The following is a 19,691-nucleotide window of genomic DNA, read 5'->3' as shown; positions in this document are numbered from 1 at the left end:
GGCATAAAAATAGAAAACGAAATGTATGTTCTTAAGATGGATGACAGAAAAAAAAAAAAAAAACATTTGAAAAGGATAATCTAGCAGTGTGATGTGTAGATCGTTTAGTAATGTATGTCCACATGTCTTCAGTGACACTGCATACATCAAACTAATGTGATTACAAGCTGTCAGCTATTCATAATATATGCCCCACATGTGCCCCCTGAGCAAGTCATCAGGGTGCCCTTGTCCTGCACAGAGACAGCAATAAGTTAGTATGTCCAAGGCCATGGTCCCAATGATGTTATAGCGTGTCCTTCATGTGCCCAATGTTATGAGTCATTCTACAGGCGCTAAGGTTTCAAGGACTGCTATGAATTAGATGGATCAAGTCATAAGGGGCTTTGCATGCTCATTAGAATAAGCCATTTAGAAATCTTTATGTAGCGGAAAGAAATAATATTTTACCCTTATTGTTGGTCGAGTCAGTCAAGTTTTTTATGTTAACTTTTTTATTTTATTTACTTATTTATTTTTTTGATATTGGGACATTGGACAATAAAGGACAAGGAGATGTGTTTGTGAAACTTTGTTATCCATCTTGTTGTTCATAAAATAGGGCATTAATCATGTACAGAAATAATATGAATCATTGAAGACTCCATCCACTGTCTTTCCAAAGATGTGCTAATACCAACCAAAAGAGCTAATCAGGGAGATGGCAAAGCAGACTGCTGGGAAAGCACGCAGAGACAAACTACACTTTTTATGCACTGAACATTTAAGGTAGAGAGAAAAATGGAGAAAAAACTTTAGTTACTTAGTTTTTTTAAATGTATTGTACTTATTGTGCCACTTTATGCACCTTTTACGTTCTATTTACATTAGTCAGCAGAGTGTATCAGAGCTTATAGTTTTTGCACACAACACTTGAACTTGAGCAGAATATAGTGTATAAATAAGGTTATAAAGGATATTTCTGAACTTTTCTGTTTAATTCTTGTGTTGTGCGCTACCTGAACCACAACCACAACATTCATAGGCACATTTGAGAAAAATACTGATTTACTGGATGATGAACTTTTTTGTTTTTTAGTTGTTGCCAATCAAAACAGGGTTTCAAGGAGAATAGGTGGGAGGAGTGGGGTTTTAAAAGGAATGTAATGGACCTGCAGCCTGTAAAACTGCAAATGATACATCATAAATTTGATCGCTTCAAGGATTGCCATTGTTCATGTTTGAATATTATCATCAAGATAATCCCCAGAAAATAGTGAGACATTCATTTTTAAATGGAGATTGAAGTATTAAAAGAAGAAAAGCATTATAATATCAGTTCAGTGGTATCTGATGTGCATTTATAGGTCATTAACTTACTTGGAAAACAAATGGGTGAAAACAGATTTTTGTTTTTCTGATCATCTTTTCAATGCTGAGCCAAAGTTTGTTATAACAAACTACATTGTTTAACATAAAGTGAGCCTGTAAAATGCATGTTTGGTTTGAAGAAATGCTCAGTTGTTGCCCCGGAGATGTCTCTGAATGATATTCTTTGCTCACAAATTAGATGCTGTGTGGGGCGCCGAGTCTAACTGCCATAATTAAAATCTTTCTTTTCATCTCTGCTGCCTGTCCTGCCCTCATGCTCTTCTGAGATATAATGATCTAACATGATAGTCTATACAAATGCTCAAACTGCCAATTCTCTGGACCAGCTTGTGATTTCTGCTCTGCCACAAGCATTGACGTCACACCTATTACTCTAAATCGACCAATGAGGGGGCTGCTGTCATTGGCACTTGGCCAATCAGAGCAGAGGAGCGGGACGGAGGCTAGCAACCAGGAGGAAGAGGAGGAGGAGGACCGAGTGGGACTGCAGCAGGAACAGTACCAAGGCCCATAGACACAGAGCTGAAGGCTGAGTCTGAGAGCCTTGTGAATTAACATGTTTTATACAGCGTGTGTCAGTATTTGTTGACTAAGTAAAAAAAGGTTATTAAAAAATGAATACAATTTGCTCTGAAGTAAAACATTAAGCAACATTAGTCAGCAACCAGATTGAAATTGAATAACGTTTTGTTTACCGATACATAATATCTTTAATTTAATTTGCCATCTGACAATATCTGCTGTGTATCAGTTAGACTAGTTACACAGATTTTAACTGCCTTAAAATGGGGAAAACAGAACAAATTTATTTTAAACAGTTTGCAGGGCTATAAAGTTATTCCTCATTTACCTTATGCATTCCAAAACATCCTAATTATTCACTGAGATGAGTTTAGAAGCTATTTCAGAACTCTAGGAGACCAGTGTGGATGGTAAAGCTTCAGCAACTAGCATGCTAACAGTGCATTCCTAATTATCAGAAAATAAAATGCTTTCTAATTAGAGGTAGACAGCACATCTCAAGAGCTGCTTAAGCACTATATCTGTAGTGGGTCAAGATTTAGCTCATAAACAGGGAAAAGAATCAGGTACAGGGAATTTAATATACTTGGCAAAGTTGTATTCAAATAAAAATACTTAACTTGCATTAATTGGCTCCTTGGGCACGACACTTAACCCACCTTGCTCCAGTCTCTGCATACATTGCTGTATGAATTTGTGTGAATGGGTGAGTGGTTCCTTGATGTAAAGCGCTCTGTGTGCCTAGAAGGTGGAAAAGCACTATATAAAAATGTGACAATTTATAAAGTAAACAGTAGGTTGCAAATCCAGTGCAGTTGATGCATTTAAAATTAATTAGCTTGTTTCTTTAGGCAAAGTTTTGGGGAAAATTGATCATGTCTTCTTATTTGAATGAAATCTTTTGCATTGCTTTTGACGGCAGCTGTTCCTAAGTGACAGAAAAATCATTATTGGCATCTCACGGTGTGTTAGCTGCTGTTGTAGCCGCCGTTGTCTGTACCATGTGATCAATTAAGGTTAGCTCAGAGCCATGACGCAGATGTTTACCAAGACAGCGCTGCAGATAAAGCACATCGGCATTTCACAGGTAGTAAAGCTGTTTTTAAAGCAGTGTGAGTAATAGTGTGTACTCAAGAGAGATTCAGCTCAACTTTTTATATATTTTGTTATATATATTTGGCCTTCTCAGCATAGCACTTCTGAATAAAACACATATAGTTCCAACTGCTTTGTCAATGTCAACTATGAGGTTATTATAAGAATTCTTTACCGTTCATTTGGGTCAATAATATACTAAAACATGAGTCTATCTAAAATCCATTTCAGAGCACTCATGGCATATCACTGAAAGGGAAAGCTGACGGCTCAAAAGCAAAATGAGTGCTTGAAGTTTCAAAGATTCAAAAAGAAGTGTGTTAGGAAAGTAGGTATTGAGCTGAGATGGATCATTAAAAGGAGCCACAGTCAATAGGTAAAGCACATGTCTCATTTTTGGAACCAAACCAAAGTCTTTTCAAAGTACTTCTTCAGATAAAAACTGCTCTTCATTTAACTTTTTTTCCTAATTTAGTTTTTTTTTTATATTTGCGAGGAATAGATTTCATAACTTTTATATTATTATTATTTTAGGATGGAGAAAAGTTGGTAAATAGTATAATAGCTTATCTGATAGCAATCATATCTGCATATAATAACGATATAATATTTTTTAGACTTTATTCAAAACTGTTACTATGTTAACAAAATCAAGAATGCGGTCAGATCATTAACAATAAAAGAAGTGGACTAAGTGAGATTCACCCAGAGTATTCTGTTCTAGTCAAATGAAACTCAAAGGTTAGTGGTTATAGGAGCAGATTTGGAGCCAGATTCCATAGTAGGAATATTAATTAAATTTAAAACACCAGGATCACGTAGAGCAGGTTAATATAAACATTGAAGACCAAAATGACAAGTCAGACAGCAGCTTTTACAGAGAGAGGAGTGACAGCTTTTCAATGTAAAGTCGATTGGCGCTAGAGTCAATCGAACTGGAGCGCGTCCATGCTGACTTCCTATTTGGAACATGGCGGCTAGCGGGTTAGCTATGACCATTTATACACTCTATGGTTTAATCCCCGTTTTTGGCCTTTCGCCCCCCCTCTCTCCTCACACTTTGTTACAGAAACCATCCAAGTCTAAAGGCTCATTGGTCAAACGTGGCACATTGGCCCCTGACACAGAATTGCTGGTGTGGCATTTAACAGGGCAGAGAGAGGATCCGAGCGCTGCACTGTGGTCCATACATCATTATGCGGAGGTGTGGACAGCAGCACTCTTTCATTATCACACAGGCTCATTTACATGCACCGCCCTCTGTCCCACTATCACAAACACAGCCACAGTGGTTACTCACACGCTATTATTGGTACATGTTGAATTATTTGATCACTATAATATGAAGCTGCTTTTAAAGTGGATTCTTGGTCAAATGTGAGTTATATATTGTATGACTGTAATTTTAAACTGTGAACTGTGCAATTAATCAATTTTAATTATGATTATAATTGTTGCTTGAATCAATTAAAAAATGTCATAAAATAATAAAAGTAATTGTTTTGCTTCTCATCCAAAGACTTGATTGATATTGAAGTAACACTGGTGAGAAATCTCCTTTATAATAATAATAATGGAAAATATGAAATAAAATTGGCAGCTGAAAAATTCCTGCAATAGACTAACAATGCTTGGGGCTATTCCATAGTAATTCCCTTTAGGGATAGTTACTACGAGCCTCATCTCTCACAGGATGTAGCGGTTTGAACCATCATTCATAGAAAATATGAATTAGTAAAGCATTAGGGGGCTGATTAATGTCTCTGGGAGAGACTTTGAAAGAAAAGTGGAGCGCTGTGAATATTTCAGCATTGCTTTATATAGCTCTACAAAAAGCCCCCAAAAGCTGAAAATGATCTCACCTTTTTGGATGGATTTACAAGTTGCATTACTGGATTCAGTAACAGTTTTGCACAAGCTCTGACTTTGAAACCTATTCAAATAAAAAAATGTAAATGATCCTGCCATTTAACTCACAAGTGCACTACTATACTGTATATACTGTGTAACTGTATCACATACACACACTATAGTCTGTTTTAGAGCATAAATCCTTTAATAATGGTCAAATGTATTCCTTTAATGTGTGAACTCTGCTCAGAACTACATGCTTTTACTAACAGCGCACTTGCTGTAGGCCCAATCATATCATTGACGATTAGAAAAGACCAAGTCTCCATTTTGATCTATATACGTAAACGTCATTTAACTACAGTGCATATTGTTGCTTAAAGCCACTGCATGTGAGGCACACCGATAAATAGAAATGAAAAGCAATTCAACAGCATCCATGTTTTTCCTATAGCCCTAATCCTTCTTAGTGGGGAAGCGATAAGCATGTTTTGACTTAACCACAAATTTCTCCTTGTTGTTTACGCGTTCTTTGCCAGCCCGCATGGATCCCTGAAGTGGTTGATAATCTTTGTGATGGCTGTTTGGCAGGGACACAAGGAAACTACAGCCTCATGGCCCAGGCACAGTGCAGTAAAGGTGTAGAAATCAAACTAACCTCTGTGTAGGTTTGCCTTTCTTTTCCCCTCCCAGTGTGCGCTTGTTTAAGTCAATGATAAGCATCTCTCTGAAGTGCAGGCATTTCTCTATGTGCTTTTTGGAAGGAAGGCTGAGGGAGTTGGCACCATTTTACTCCATAGTATATTTACTAAAAAGTGATTGAAAATGTTACAATTTCCGTTCCCATGTGATATTTTAAAGGGTCTATATTATGCTGTTTTTAATGTATGTTATAATGTTGTTTCCTCATCACAAACATAGCTGGAGTTTAGTTTCATTCACACATTCACACAAATCGTGCATATTTAGGCTTGAGCTCTTCTCTCAAACAGAAAACACTCTGTTCCACTTTGTGATGTCATGTGACAATACAGGAAGTGCTCCACTGTTATTTTTTTAAACTCCTTAAACCATCACTAGAATAATTTGGATGATTTTTAGCCCTGGAATTGCCAGTGGCTATTGAACAAATGGTAAAAGGTAGCTGTTAAGTTGGAAACTACCACTACATGACACGACAAGGTGGAGTAGAGTATTTTGAGCTTTGAGCTTTGGGGATATAGACAGACAATAATAAAGGGTTACTCAAATGTCTGAATGAAACAAAACACAACTCCAGGTAACAACATTGTAACATGGATAAAAATGTACAAGAGTCAATTTTGCGTAATATAAGACCTTTAAATATTCTTATTTAATTATGTTTTAGTATAGCATGTGGTGATTGTATGTGTGATTTGCCTCGTTGATGCAAATTGAGGTCGTGCAGTTGAAAGACAGGAGTGAATGAAACCTATTACATCATTACCATCTGCGCACTCACTCTTTCTAGGGTTATGCTAACTCCATGGGATTTCTTTTGAAGAACTGAACCCATTTTTAATTTCTTTTGTGATTTTATTTAATTTTTTTAATATTGTATTTTGGTGGAATTTTAAATGTTTCTGATGATGAATGAATGTGTTTTGTGGCAGCTTGGTTCAGTGATCTGTTTTCTCCAAAATGGGAACTCAAACAACTCAACAAATTATTTTCATGAATTTATGTATTTTAAATGCAAACCTCAATAGTTGTTTGAAATGGCCTGATTCTGTCTTAGAGCCTGTATGAAAAAAAACACCATATGTATGTGCTTTGAGATAATTACATAAAAGCACTGCATTATAATAGCTATTGGGTAAACCATCTCACGGGTGGCAAGTGAGATGCGTTTTTTTATCATTTTATTACACAATTTGCTTCTAAAACTGGCTCTTAGACAAATTTTGTTGATCCACAAGGGAAATTATTTGGACACAGTAGCTCACACATCACAATATATTATAATAACAAAAACATTAATTGTAATAATAAATTCTAAATAAGTAGCAAAAATAAGAAGAGATTGGTGTCAAATAAGTCATAATTATATAAATGTGTATGTTCAAGTAAAAATAAAATAGAGAAATATACACATTTATCTACAAATACCTCTATCTCTAGTTTAAGATGGTGACCCCTCCCCCTTTGACTTTGCTGGTATGGATGAGCCTTGAAGCTCAGTTGGAGAGGGTGAGCAGAGGGCCTTCTGCTTTACTGATGAGACAATAATTAGTGCCCCCAGCTTTTGAGGGAGAGGAGATGGGCTTCACTCACTTTGATGCAATTTGTTTTCTGTTGTTTGTTAAGTGGTGTTGTGAGTGAGCACATTTTAATAAACCCAGTCAATATTGTCTTCCCATGTGATTGAAATCTACGGCTATATTTGTTCAGTTTCAGATGTCCAATTGTCATAATCTTCAAATAAGATGAAATTATCTTGAAAGAAACTTGAACTTTGAAATAATTTCAAGTTAAAGGTCCTATGTTTCACAAAATTGACTCTTGTGAGCTCTGAGCGATGTTCGAATGCTAATCTCAACAAAAATATACCTGGAGTTGTGTTTTGTTTCATTCACACGCGTTTGAGTAATCCTATTATTCCTTATTCCTTATTATCCTTTTGCCTTTAGTTCACTAGGCAATTCCAGGGCTGAAATTGTTCAAATTGTAGTTAAGGTGTAAACACAGTGGAGCACTTCCTGTATTACCACATGATAAAATGTTTTTAGTTTGAGAGAAGAACTCTGAAACAAAATACACACAGGTATTTTTTTGACGAGGAAACAATATTATAACAGAGATCAGAAAATACTGTAATATGGACCCACACTTGTTTAAAAGACAAATGTGTATCAGTGTATTTTTGCAAACCTTGGTAGGGCCAAACTCTCTCCTTGACACTCCCATCCTCTGCATTTGCCCCGCACTCCCGAGTTTGTTCGATTGTCAGGAGAACACATGCAGTGATGGACAGCGTTTCCATGGAGATTATGCATTTTCATTTGGCCGTGAGATACTGTGTCATGTCTACTGCTTTGCTCCGTCAGGGGATGAGCACAGGGCTGAACCGGCCAGAAAGATAGTGTTCACTTCAGCACTTTTGGCCCAGTGATTGAAAGTGTGTGTGCACTGGAGCTACTATTGCTGTTTCAGGACTTTTTATGACTATAGATAGATAGTATTTCTGGAACTGTTCTTCACTTCTCTCTCCAAGTTGTTGCAGTTATGTTCAAGTATGATCCCATTAGGCCTGTCATGATAACAAATTTTAAAGTGCAGTATATTGCTACAGAAATATACTATGATACTGGAAGATAATCCCAGTAAACCATTTTTAAATCAATAATATCATTCAAAAGGCCTTAGCTGCAACAAATAAAAAGCAGAATTAACCAATAATTAGCCTTAGAAGTTAGTTATTCAACCCGCTAAAGCTTAACTACCCAATAATGTCCCCACGTTTAGAAAGAAATATATACATGATAACTGTTGAACTCCAAAATGTATTTATATTAATTATATTCAACTTTCATATATTGAAGATAAGTTCAAGATCTCATGTCATTTTGTAAAGTGATTGTAAGTTTCTAAGAAAGAGAAAATGAGACCCAATGTTTTGTGGTTACCTGCTTTTTATTTGTAACTGTATTTTTGTCACAGTTGATGGTTGTAAAAGGAAGAAAGTATTTATGAGGGAATGGATTTCAAAGATGTATTTTGTAGATTTATTTCGGAAAAGTAAAGTAATAATAAAAACCAAGTTCCATAAATCCAAAAAGAATGTTTCCACAGGTTATTAAGGCCCATTTTGGAATGAAAAAATAAAAATCACTTTTGACAGCATTTAATTTGTATTAAACCTAAGATCTGTATTATTTGTGTTAGAGTAGAGCACACAGTTCTTTAGATCTGTATGCGTCTCCTGTTCGTCAAAGCCTTTATATTCAGAGAGGTCCCTCTACACTCCGAATCCATTTGCTTGTGTGCTTGTTTTGTAGCATCCTAGCTCTGGCTTCCTGCTGTCCTTCTGTGGAGATCCTACTGCTTTAACCCACTTTACTCTAGAGATGCTTCTTTGCCAGACGTGCAAAGCAATGCTAATAAATTCAACCCTAACAAGAGTCTGATTATCTTATCGATTCCTTCTTTCAACTTCCTTGCCCCTTGCAGAAAAAAAAAATCTCTTGTACAACTACATTTCTCTGGCATTGACAAGCTTGAATGCAAATTATGCATGCCCTTGAATGATGAAGGTGTTGATATTTGCACTCCACTGTGAATGCTATGCTAATGCTAATGCTACTGCTTCTGCTAATGGCTTTGCTCTCCCTCCTCTTTCAGACTGAAGAAGAAGTCTCAGTCGGTGGATATTGGGAGTCAGGGTTTCTCCCCGACTTTGGTGCCAGCCTCGCCCCTTAATAGGACGGCGCCCCCTGTTGCCAAGACGCTCGCAGTGCAGGAGAATAACACCACCAACTCCCAGAAGCGTAACCCCAGAGTCGGAGAGCTGAAGAGGGGCTACACCATAGGTAAATAGTCCTATAGCTTTAAACAGCTTCAGCTTTTTTTTGATCCTGTGACAATCTGCCACTCTTTCGTACAGTATATCGTGATTCAGTTATTTTCTATTTAAAGCTACCATCTGCAAAATTATTAGATTTTTTTATTTCTGATGTGAAACCTGCCCCCCATCCCCTCACTTGGCTTTTGTCCAGGCTCACCTGAGCTCTCTGATCTTCTTCTTTTGGGCCAATGCTGGTCCACCGTCAGACAGAAGTAACATAGATGCCATCTAGTGGTGATATGTAAGAATACTACGGCTGATCAGTCAATCTAGTTACAAATGGAAGAATTTAACCCTTTCCACCACCCTCTCCTTTTGGTCAGTAAAACACAAAGGGAACATTACTTACTGACAAATCAATCTTCCATTGTAGCTCATTTATAACTTAAAGTAAGTTCTATATTCTGGCTCCACAAACTTCCCAAAAATTAAGGAGAAAACTGGATTAAATGTGCATTTGCCCAAACTCTTGTTTCTCGTAAGTGTATCTGAAGAAACATTTAATTCAATTTTATAAGCACTTATTCTATTATGTATCTTCTATAACATTATAAATTGCAGCTGAGTATCGAGGACTGCCTTATTATTATTCTGAGTTTGTAGATGTTTAAAAGTTAATGCTCTCTCTGCTGCTGACCTGAACTTTTTACTCAGTAACTGTCTGTTCCCATTTGGCATCTCCCAATTCATTTGCTGTCTAGACTTTATAATTGTATCACTCTTTTGGGATTTCCTTCTATGTTTTGGTAGAGAACAGAACGTCGGCGAGGATCTATTTCTGTGTCAGACTTGTATGCAGCGGTGAGGGGAGAAGAGCACTTGTGGGAGCCCACCGTTGGGAGAAGATGAAATGAGCTTCAGTTAAACTAATTCAAAACTCATAAACGCATCAAAGGATCTTTGTCCACTCAGACTTTTGCATGATTGAGTTGGCAAACAGTTCCGGTTAAGGTGCTAGACAAAAAAAACAAAAAAAACAACCGCATAACAAAAACACAGCTAATCCCCAAAGAGTAATGAAATAGTTGTTTTCTATATTTTCATCTTGACACCTGAAATGAAGGGCAATTTTCTAATAGTAGTTGCACTAGTACACAGAAACAGACAGTCTTGTTCTTGACAAAGATTGTACTAGTAAATAGGTACATGAAATACACAGACATGGTCAGAAATTAAATCATGAAGGACAGTGCCATACAATAACACTACTACTATTACAACTATAGTACTACAATTGGCATTACAAATATTACTACTGCTTCTAATAATGTTACCACTATTACACTATTACCACATCACATACAAATACATAAACTCCACATTTTATTGATACTTCTACTTCATCTTCTACATCTCCACTGGCTACTACAACTTCTCAGTAATCTACTTTATAAACATCTTATCTGCTGACTGTGATATCTTGAAGTACTTCACCGTAAAGTCAAGCTATTAAAATATTCCCTTCAAAATTAATATATGTTAATGTATTTAAAATGCTACCACCTCGTTCCTATATAAGTGAATTAGTATTTTTCCAGCTTGTCCTTCAACCTGCCTGTCGGTTCCTTATGTAAATCAATGCAGGGTAAACATCCTATAGCGGCGCTTGTATAATGCAGGAGTGGCTCTTTAAATGGGGCAGTGTTGAGGTCAGAGGAGGATCATGTCACATTGGATCGTTGGTGTGAGAAAGGGGCTCAGAGGACGTGAAGACTGTAGCATAGCGCTGTGCATGCTATAGGCATTCTATACAGTCATCAAGTATTGACTGGTACAGATGAGAGCCATTGACAGGTGGAACCATTGATCTGCGTTGGTCCATATTGGTTCAGTGTGTGAGGGTCAGTATGGAAATGGTGTGATAAGAGACAGGTGGGCGTATTGTTGCTTGTTTGTTTGTTTGTTATTTATTTATAGATGCTATTTTAGGAGAAACCCGGGCAATGTTTACAGTATTTCAGTATTTGTTACCATTGCACAATAGAGTCCAGCCACAAGGAGTCAGTAAAGGTTTTTTTTTTTTTTTATGTTTGGAAATTTTTGGTATCTTTTGGGAATTTGTAGATAGACTGATATTTTGGACTTTTTATTGTATCCATATTTGCCTTAAATCTTCAGTACAGATCCATATTTAGTTTTGTGCAACCTGCAGGCTAAAAATAGTGCCAAGAGATAATTGCTCTCTTAAGGTTTGTGATGAAAAAAGTTTGGAATACATTTAAATGGCATTATTTGGGGGAAAATAATCAAAATTCTTCCTACATATCAGCCCAAAAATATTGGCACATCAGTTGCTCTTTGTCATGATCTTAAACAATTTGATTCTAAACAATTTGTTTTGGCATCAGTCATGAAAAAAACATTATTAATGTTTTTAATGCTTGATGTGCATCTGACTGTGAGATATTTGTATAGAGTGCAGTGCAGCTGTCACTACTACTTCTACTACTAATTATCTGATCACTGAACCATATACTCTTTTATGTAGTATGGCAGATAATATATGCAGTTACGATACGATGCTACTAGACTTGTGAAGTGCCTTGCCCGTGGACATCAGTGATTTGATTCTCTTAATTGAATACTTTTTAAAAACGATTTGTGGATTAATGAAACATACATTAATAGTGCACTGTGCAGTGCCTGGTTCAAGCTGAAGTCTGACTGTTTTTCATTTCAAGCCGAGTAAATGGCGTCATAAGTGGACTTACTTTTAATGTCCCGGTCCACACTTACCTTCCATTAAATCCATTAGCAGGTCACAAGTCAGCAGTAATGAGAAAATGTGAGTTATAGTGACTTCATGATTTAAATTTCAAAGCTACAAAATATAGGAGCCTTTTAAGCATGAGTCACCACTGTTAATCATTTGCTGTGGGTGATGGTGGCCTAGATAAAAGCCCATTTGAATAAAGGCGTTGAGTGAAAGTGCATCTGTCACTCATCTCCACTGTTCCCATAATTGGACACTGATTACTGACGGGCCGCTCCCTCGACTTCGTATCGTGATGTGATCTAGAGAGAAACGCCCCTTGGCATTTTCATATAGTAAACTTGGAGCCACACAGTTCCTCCAGGGCTTGATCATGCTAATTTATTCTAATGGGATAGTAATAATGTGCCAGGCCTCTTGCTGTGCTGTCTGCCAAGCTTCAGATAGACCTGTCATTACAGCCACATCGCACATTCAACATAGACATTTTAATAACACTCCCAATGAGCCTCCTGTTGTGAAAACACCATCGGCGTTTTCACCCTGATGCATGGAGTCAACGACTGATAAAGTGATAGTATTCTTATGGCAGTGTCAAGCAAGAGGAGAAGAAGATGGAAGATAGGCAAGTTGTCGTAGGTACCCCAGAAGCCTCCAGTGTTTCTTGGTGAGACGTGTGACTTCTGACTCCAGCTCTCCCTGGACTCCAGATCTCCTGCTTGCCCGTGCCCAGTCTGAACGCCACGCCTGACCTTTACATCATTATAGGCAGCTGTAGCCCCGTCTCACAGCTCCTCCTGTTCAGTGGAACAGGATACCTCAGGGAAAACCTTCACAGCACTGGACCATCATTAGTGACTTGGCTTTGTAACGCTAAGAGATGTAGATTTAGCAACGCTTGTCTGTTTAAAATATTCTTTGTTTAATATGTATTTTTAACAGTTTTTTTTTTTTTTTAATTGTAGTTCTGTATTTATAACATTACCCTTTTGGCACATACACTGGACTTTCCTTCAATATTCAGACTACTAGTAACTGCAGACTCAGTAAGCATTGATTACTAACCACAAACTGGAGCATTATCTTTGTTAAAAGGCTACAGAATGTGATTTAAAATTAATTAATTAATTAAATTATAATAATTTAATTATTATCATTTACTAGATAAGTAGTACAGTGGTTCTCAAAATGTGGTGCCTGAACTGGTTCTGGTTGTAAGTGGACTCCTTTTCAGTTTTTGTGTTACTTAATTTAAAGTAAATTTTATTTTAAAAAATTCTCCTCCTTTGGGTTTAGACCTTGTTTAGAACTTTTGAAGACACAGTGATATTGTCCCATTTTTAGACCAAGCCCTAGTTTAGACCTGTTATAGTCCTAATTTCTATTATACGCCTAATTTTGTGGTGGTACTAGTACAGTGGAGGCTGAATATTTTCTTAGGTTGTACTTGAAGTAGAGACAGGCTTTTACAGCTGTCTGGCTTTTTTCTAATATTTGCATAAAACACTGTAATATTTACTATTCTGTTATCTACTTCACTTCTGTATCAAATATACTTTTTCAACCAGACCAATCATCAGATTTTAAAGATATATTTTCCATCATTAATGGGTTTTTACTCCGCACAATTCTTTTGGTTTTCTTAAAACCAAAAGAGTGTTAAATAAGACTGTAATTAATTAATTAATCAACTTGTTCAATATATGAAACCTGAAACAATAATTTCTGGGTCTCAGTATTTATCATATGTACAATTTCTTCGCAGATTTTACCCATTTTTCTACTATGATAAGATTTGAGCTGGATCGAGTAAATACATAACTTCTATGGCAAATAATTGGTTGATTCTGTTATTCATTTGTTGTAGCTCAGGCCTTTAACTATACTATTTATTTAAAAATTTTACTATACTATTTATTTAAAAGCTGGTTTACTGGCTTTATCCTGCTTTGTGTCAGTGGAAAGTAGTTTGAATATTACAGTTTATCGCAATATTTTCTGTAGCAATATATCATGCTTTAAAATGTGTTATTGTGACCGGCTTAGTCCTAAAACATAAGAGGATGTTAAGTAAAACCAACTCACTACCACAAAATTAAGTCCATGTGTGTCTGAAAAAGCAGCCATAGATATTCCTGCAGAATGTGTGTGTGTTCCAGGTAGTCCTCCTAAAGCAGAGGATCTGGCGCTGTCCTTGGTGCTGAAGCAGATCTCATGTCTATGCTGAGGGGGAGCACTCACAGCATGTCACTGTCGATAATAGGCTCTTCTCTCATCCAGCCCTCGCAGCTCTTCACTCTTTCACTCCAATGGTTTCTCTGCTTATTCTGCCATTTTGTCCAGCGCCTGGCCTCTCCCTGCTCAGCTCCCTCACTCCACCTGTGTTTCCCCACCTTGTTATTGTCTAATGTATTTGCTGTGTCTTTCTGGAGGCCACAGCTGAAGCTAATCTGTTTCAAGGACAGACAACCAACAGATAGAGACTTAGTCAGCAGCATTCACTTAAAGTATTTTATGACATTATGCATTGCTCTTGTGTGAAGTACATTTATTTAATATATATATAATATTTAATATTTAGTGTGTGGTTTTGAGCATGAATAAAGGACTGATGGCTTATTCTAATGTGTTAAACATGCACATATTTCAATTATTCACTGTAATGAGCACCAGTCTATGGCCCTTGATCAGACCTCTGCTTTGTCTGTGTGAGATATGTGGCCCTTGTTGAAAAAAGTTTGGACACCCCTGTCATATATTAATACTAACGAAAGTATCTGTAGTGTTTTGTAAAATTATGTCCAATGGTTAGCATATTTTAAACATTGTGAATCAAAATCTTTTTCGAGTATCGTGTCTTTTCTTTAGTATTGAAATTTACTTGGACATTTACACATTGTGAACAGTAGTATACATACTTTTTGAGGAGATGAGGAGAGGATTTTGAGGAAAGAATCTTAACCCTTAATTGCAATGCACAAAGTTTGAACTAGCACACCATGAGGACATCCAAACTTGGCAAGGATGTAAAATGTATTTTGAGCCAAATGCAGCATGGCTCCCCTGTATACTCAGGCAGTGGGACGTAGAGGGCAGACTCCTGACTTTGCAAACACAGTGCTGTATCTGAGCACCTGACAGAGGAAATGTTAATAAACAGGAGCCGAGCACACGTGTAGCTCTGTGCTCTCACGCCTGTCACTGAGCTGTGAGCGATTATTCCCCTGTTAGTTATTCATTGGATTTTCTCTGCAGGTCGAATGGTGAAGGGACAAGTGCTGGGCGGGCAATATGCTAACTCCCCACCACTGTTGGCTTGATATGCACTTCTTTCATGGAGGGGCTTAAAAGGGCTTGGGTCAAATTAGCAGATTGTCAATAGATCGAAGATTGTGTTACCGCTTTGTTGCTAAACTCTATATCAGGCTTTTGTGCTTAAACTTTTTTTTATGTTGGTGATGGGTGCATATTTCAGAAAGTACAAGTCTCATGGGCCAGACGTATACATTACTGGTAGTATAAGAGTAGTCAGAGGTAGCATAATTTGGCAACTTTTCTTAAATGTTTATTTAAAAAAAAAAAAAAAAAAAAAAAACATAACCAAAACAGGAATACCACCTCCTAGTGATGTGACATTTGTAATCGAGTTGGCTCTTTTGAACAGTTTCTTAAAGGTGCATTATATTTCATTGCTCAAAAATACCTAAAAAGACAGGCATTCTGGCTGAGCGGGGTGACCTGCATTAGTCTCCGTGATAGAAAGGTTTAAAGCCACTCTGTGAAACATTTCTGACAAAGCAATAACATCTCAATGGAGAAAAGCATTTCACAAATTCTTCACGAAAATTATACAATGCACCTTAAATGTGGACAGGGGGATGCAGCTGTCATTTTTTAAAGAAGCCAAATCTTTTTCTTTGTTATTTGTATGCATTTTTAAACTGATTAATGCTGAATCAACACAAGAATCAGCACAGAAGCAGAGTAGCCAACATGACTGACAGCTTTTTACACACAAAACATCGTAATGACAGCTAGTTTTTAAATTATTACTATTGTAGTGCAAGTTTTATTTAGCTTAGGCATAATTTCAAAGGATAAACACACTCCCACTGTCAGTTTGAACCATTTTAAACAAATCTGAGCCATTTCTGTCTGTGATTAGTTTATTGTTAAACCGAGTTCTTACATTAGCTTCTGTTATGTAGATAAACAGTAAAAGAGCCAGTCTTTTGAACAGCTCTTTGAAATGAACTGATCCAAAAGATTAGAATCCCATAAAAGAGGCGAAACTCTAATCACTACCTCTTCCTGGACCCGACATGGCATCATTACATTATAGATTTCAAAACTATGAATTTGTGTCTTTTGCAGACCTGAAATTTACTTTGTCCTTGGATTTCAGTCTGTCCTTATAGCAGCTGTTTGGTTCTATTGTGACATGGTAAACGAACTAATCACAGAGGAGTTGACAGTTCTAGCGACGCTGCGGGCGGTACAGCGCTCCAGCTCTCTCCTTGTTTGATGTGATAGTCCCAGGTGGCTCATCTTGTGTTTACACATCAGGATCATGGCCAGAGGTGGCAATTACACACACACAATACAGGGACATGTCTATGTGTTGATCCTATGGAAATGGGACAGGGACAATGGTCTGAAATGTGATTATGAAACCTCACAACACTGCTTTGTAATCTTTGTCATCATGATAAAGAAAGACAGGTCATTTAGCTTCAATGCTTGTGTATGGTTCATTCATGTTTGTCTGTTTAGTCCTGTTCAAGGCACTGTCCTTGTTATCATGGCCTTTAGGCAGGTAATGTGATAATAGAAGGTTGTTCTGTTCTAGGAAGTTTTTATGCTAAACTGGAATATGTTGGTTAGATGGTGGTCAGAAAGGGCGATGGTGCAGACTGGCAGCTGTCAGTCAACCCCAGGGCAGCTGTGGTTAGCTTATGGCATGAATGAGTAATAACTACAGTAAGAGACTTGGAGAGATGTGACTAGCTTGTAAAATGCATCACAGATGTATATATTTATTTTTTTAAGAAATACTGTTTGATAGCACTCCAACTGTTGAAAATCTCTTGTAATGTCTAGGAATCCACCGATCCAGCTTTTACAGCTCCGATACCAGCATTTATTTCCTTTAAACAAAAATAAAATGAGATAAAACTGATCCAAATTTGTTATGTAACTGTTATTTATCCCTCAAGTAACTACTGAACAATTCTGAACTTTCACAATTACTATCTTGTCTGTACAGTATATGTGCCACATTAGTCAGCTATCCTCCTGTGTGTACACCCTCCCCAGTGAAGGAATGGAGCTGCGTGGTGGGGGAGAGCCTGGCCCAGTATAAGTGAGTTAAGGTCTGTCACGCTCTGCCTGCAGCCCACAGCCATGCCCTGTGCGCTCCCCGGCAGCTGCTTGTGTGTGCTGAGATAAGCCCGAGCCTGAGCTGCCTTGGCTGGTATAGGCTGGTCACGTCGCACCAGAAGGCAGATTAGCCCCACCACAAATCCAATCCTGGAACTTCCTCTCACCACCGTTTACTTTACCCCATCTCTCTCCATCTTTTACAGACTGTATTCCCCAATAAGCTCCTCCACCAGGTTTTACACAATCTGTACTGTAGTGGAACTGTAAGATCTTTAAAGGGCCTATATTACACTATTTTCTGAGCTATGTTATAATGTTGTTTCTTCCTCACAAACATATCTGGTGGTGTGTTTTGTTTCATTCGTGCATGTTTAACACACAAACCCTGCACATGTAACCTGAGCTCTTACATCAAACAGAAACACTCCGTTCCACCTCGTGATGTCATGTGGTAATACAGGAAGTGTCCATACACCTTCACTGGAATAATTTGGGTAATAATAAATGTTTGCTTAACAATAACTGCTTCATGACATCACAAGGTGGAATAGGGCATTTTCAGCTTTGGAGAAGTAGGATTACTCATGTGTGAATGAAACAAAACACAGCTGCAGGTATGTTTTTGATGGGGTAACAAAATTTTAACATAGCTTAAAGCTCAAATTTGCGTAATATAGAACTTTTAAATGTAGTACAATTCACTTGTATGCCTGTATGTTGAGTTGAGTCTGACATGTGGTTTAGGTGTCCATATTTCCATTATTACAAGCTCTGCTGACATTCCCAGTTTATAGTTACATACGTTGTTATTATTCCAGAGGGCCATATTTGAATCCAGGTATGTGCCTGACCAGCGTGGTCATTGGTCAAACAAATGCTCATTACCAAATTTCTGTAAAATATAGACTGCAGTAATCTATCATACGCTAGAACTATTATTATTGAAAGGCCATATTATGGTATTTTCTGATTTATATTATGATGCTATTATCTCATCAAAAACATACCTGGAGTTGTGTTTTGTTTCATTCACACGTTTAATACACACACCTCACATATTTAAACTGAGTTATTTGCTCAAATAGAAACTTTCTGTTCAACCTTGTAATGTCATGTGGTAATGCAGAGAGTGCTCGACTGTGTCCGTACTAGGGATGGGCATGATTAGTCGATTAATCGATAACTGATCATTAAGAATTTCATCGATTATGTTCATTTTAATCAACAAACCGAATGTAGGTTGCTGTGCGTAGCGTAGAGTGACTAAACAGGGTCAGTACGTGCAGCTCTCTACACTCAGAAGGAGCGAGACACAAACAGTTGGTCAGTCTGCAGCGTACTGAAATGCAAATGCGAATGATGTGCAACGATGACTTGTACAAGAAAGTCCACGCTTTCCGTTCGGGACAAGTGTGAGGCCATGTGCACAGTGTATAAAGCAGCACATATGTTTCGGTGTCCAGTGGGAAAAAGCTTTGCCAGGTGAGAGTCGCGCAATGTCGATGATGAGTCGCCACCTCCCACCTCTCGTACGGTGTCCTGGTTTTGACAAACGCAAATATGGTCACACTAACCTGTATTCCGCTGAGTCGTGTCTTTTAATCCGACAGAAATTGACCGCATCTGCGCACAAGAGCTGTAGTTTTATCTTCTCTTAGTTTATGCAAATTAGCGATGCGGTTTTAAGTTTTGTTTCTGTGAGAGTTGCGCAAAACTGAATTAAACACATTATAATGTCAAACGGGCTGATGTGGCTCTAGAGTCGTTACGGTTTATTTGTCGTAAAGTTGAATTTATTTATGCAGATTAGTAGTGCAGATAGTAATAATAATGATGATCATTTTAATATAAAAACATTAATGATTAATCGATAATCGATCGTTAATTCTTCGGACGATTGATTAAGAAAATTTCACCGAATGCCCATCCCTAGTCCGTACACCTTTACTAGAACCATTTGGATAATTCCAGGCCTGGAATAACCAATCTCTTCTGAACAAAAGGTAAAAGGTAGCTGTTAGCCTGAAAACTACCCCCTCATGATATCATAAGGTGGAAAAGAGCATGTTGAGCATTGGAGATGTAGACAGATTAATATTGCAGGATTACTCAAACGTGTGAATGAAACAAAACACGTCTCCAGGTATCTTTCTGATGAGGTAACAGCATTCA

The 19,691-nt window shown here is 37.5% G+C and overlaps 1 protein-coding gene across 5 annotated transcripts in view; it reads left to right on the top strand.

The window, feature by feature from the left end:
- The window catches only part of oxr1a (oxidation resistance 1a), a 141,085-nt gene that overhangs the window by 59,266 nt on the left and 62,128 nt on the right, over positions 1-19,691 (top strand). For all 5 annotated transcript variants that reach the window (XM_055163400.1, XM_055163401.1, XM_055163405.1 and 2 more), the window contains exon 3: positions 9,202-9,389. In XM_055163400.1, coding sequence (XP_055019375.1) covers positions 9,202-9,389 — 188 coding nt within the window. The remainder of the gene's footprint in view (positions 1-9,201; positions 9,390-19,691) is intronic.

Source organism: Boleophthalmus pectinirostris, unplaced genomic scaffold, assembly GCF_026225935.1.
Source record: "Boleophthalmus pectinirostris isolate CB_2022bp ecotype Guang Dong unplaced genomic scaffold, ASM2622593v1 HiC_scaffold_6, whole genome shotgun sequence".
Taxonomy (NCBI): Eukaryota; Metazoa; Chordata; class Actinopteri; order Gobiiformes; family Gobiidae; genus Boleophthalmus; species Boleophthalmus pectinirostris.
This window is presented reverse-complemented; position numbering and strand designations above follow the sequence as displayed.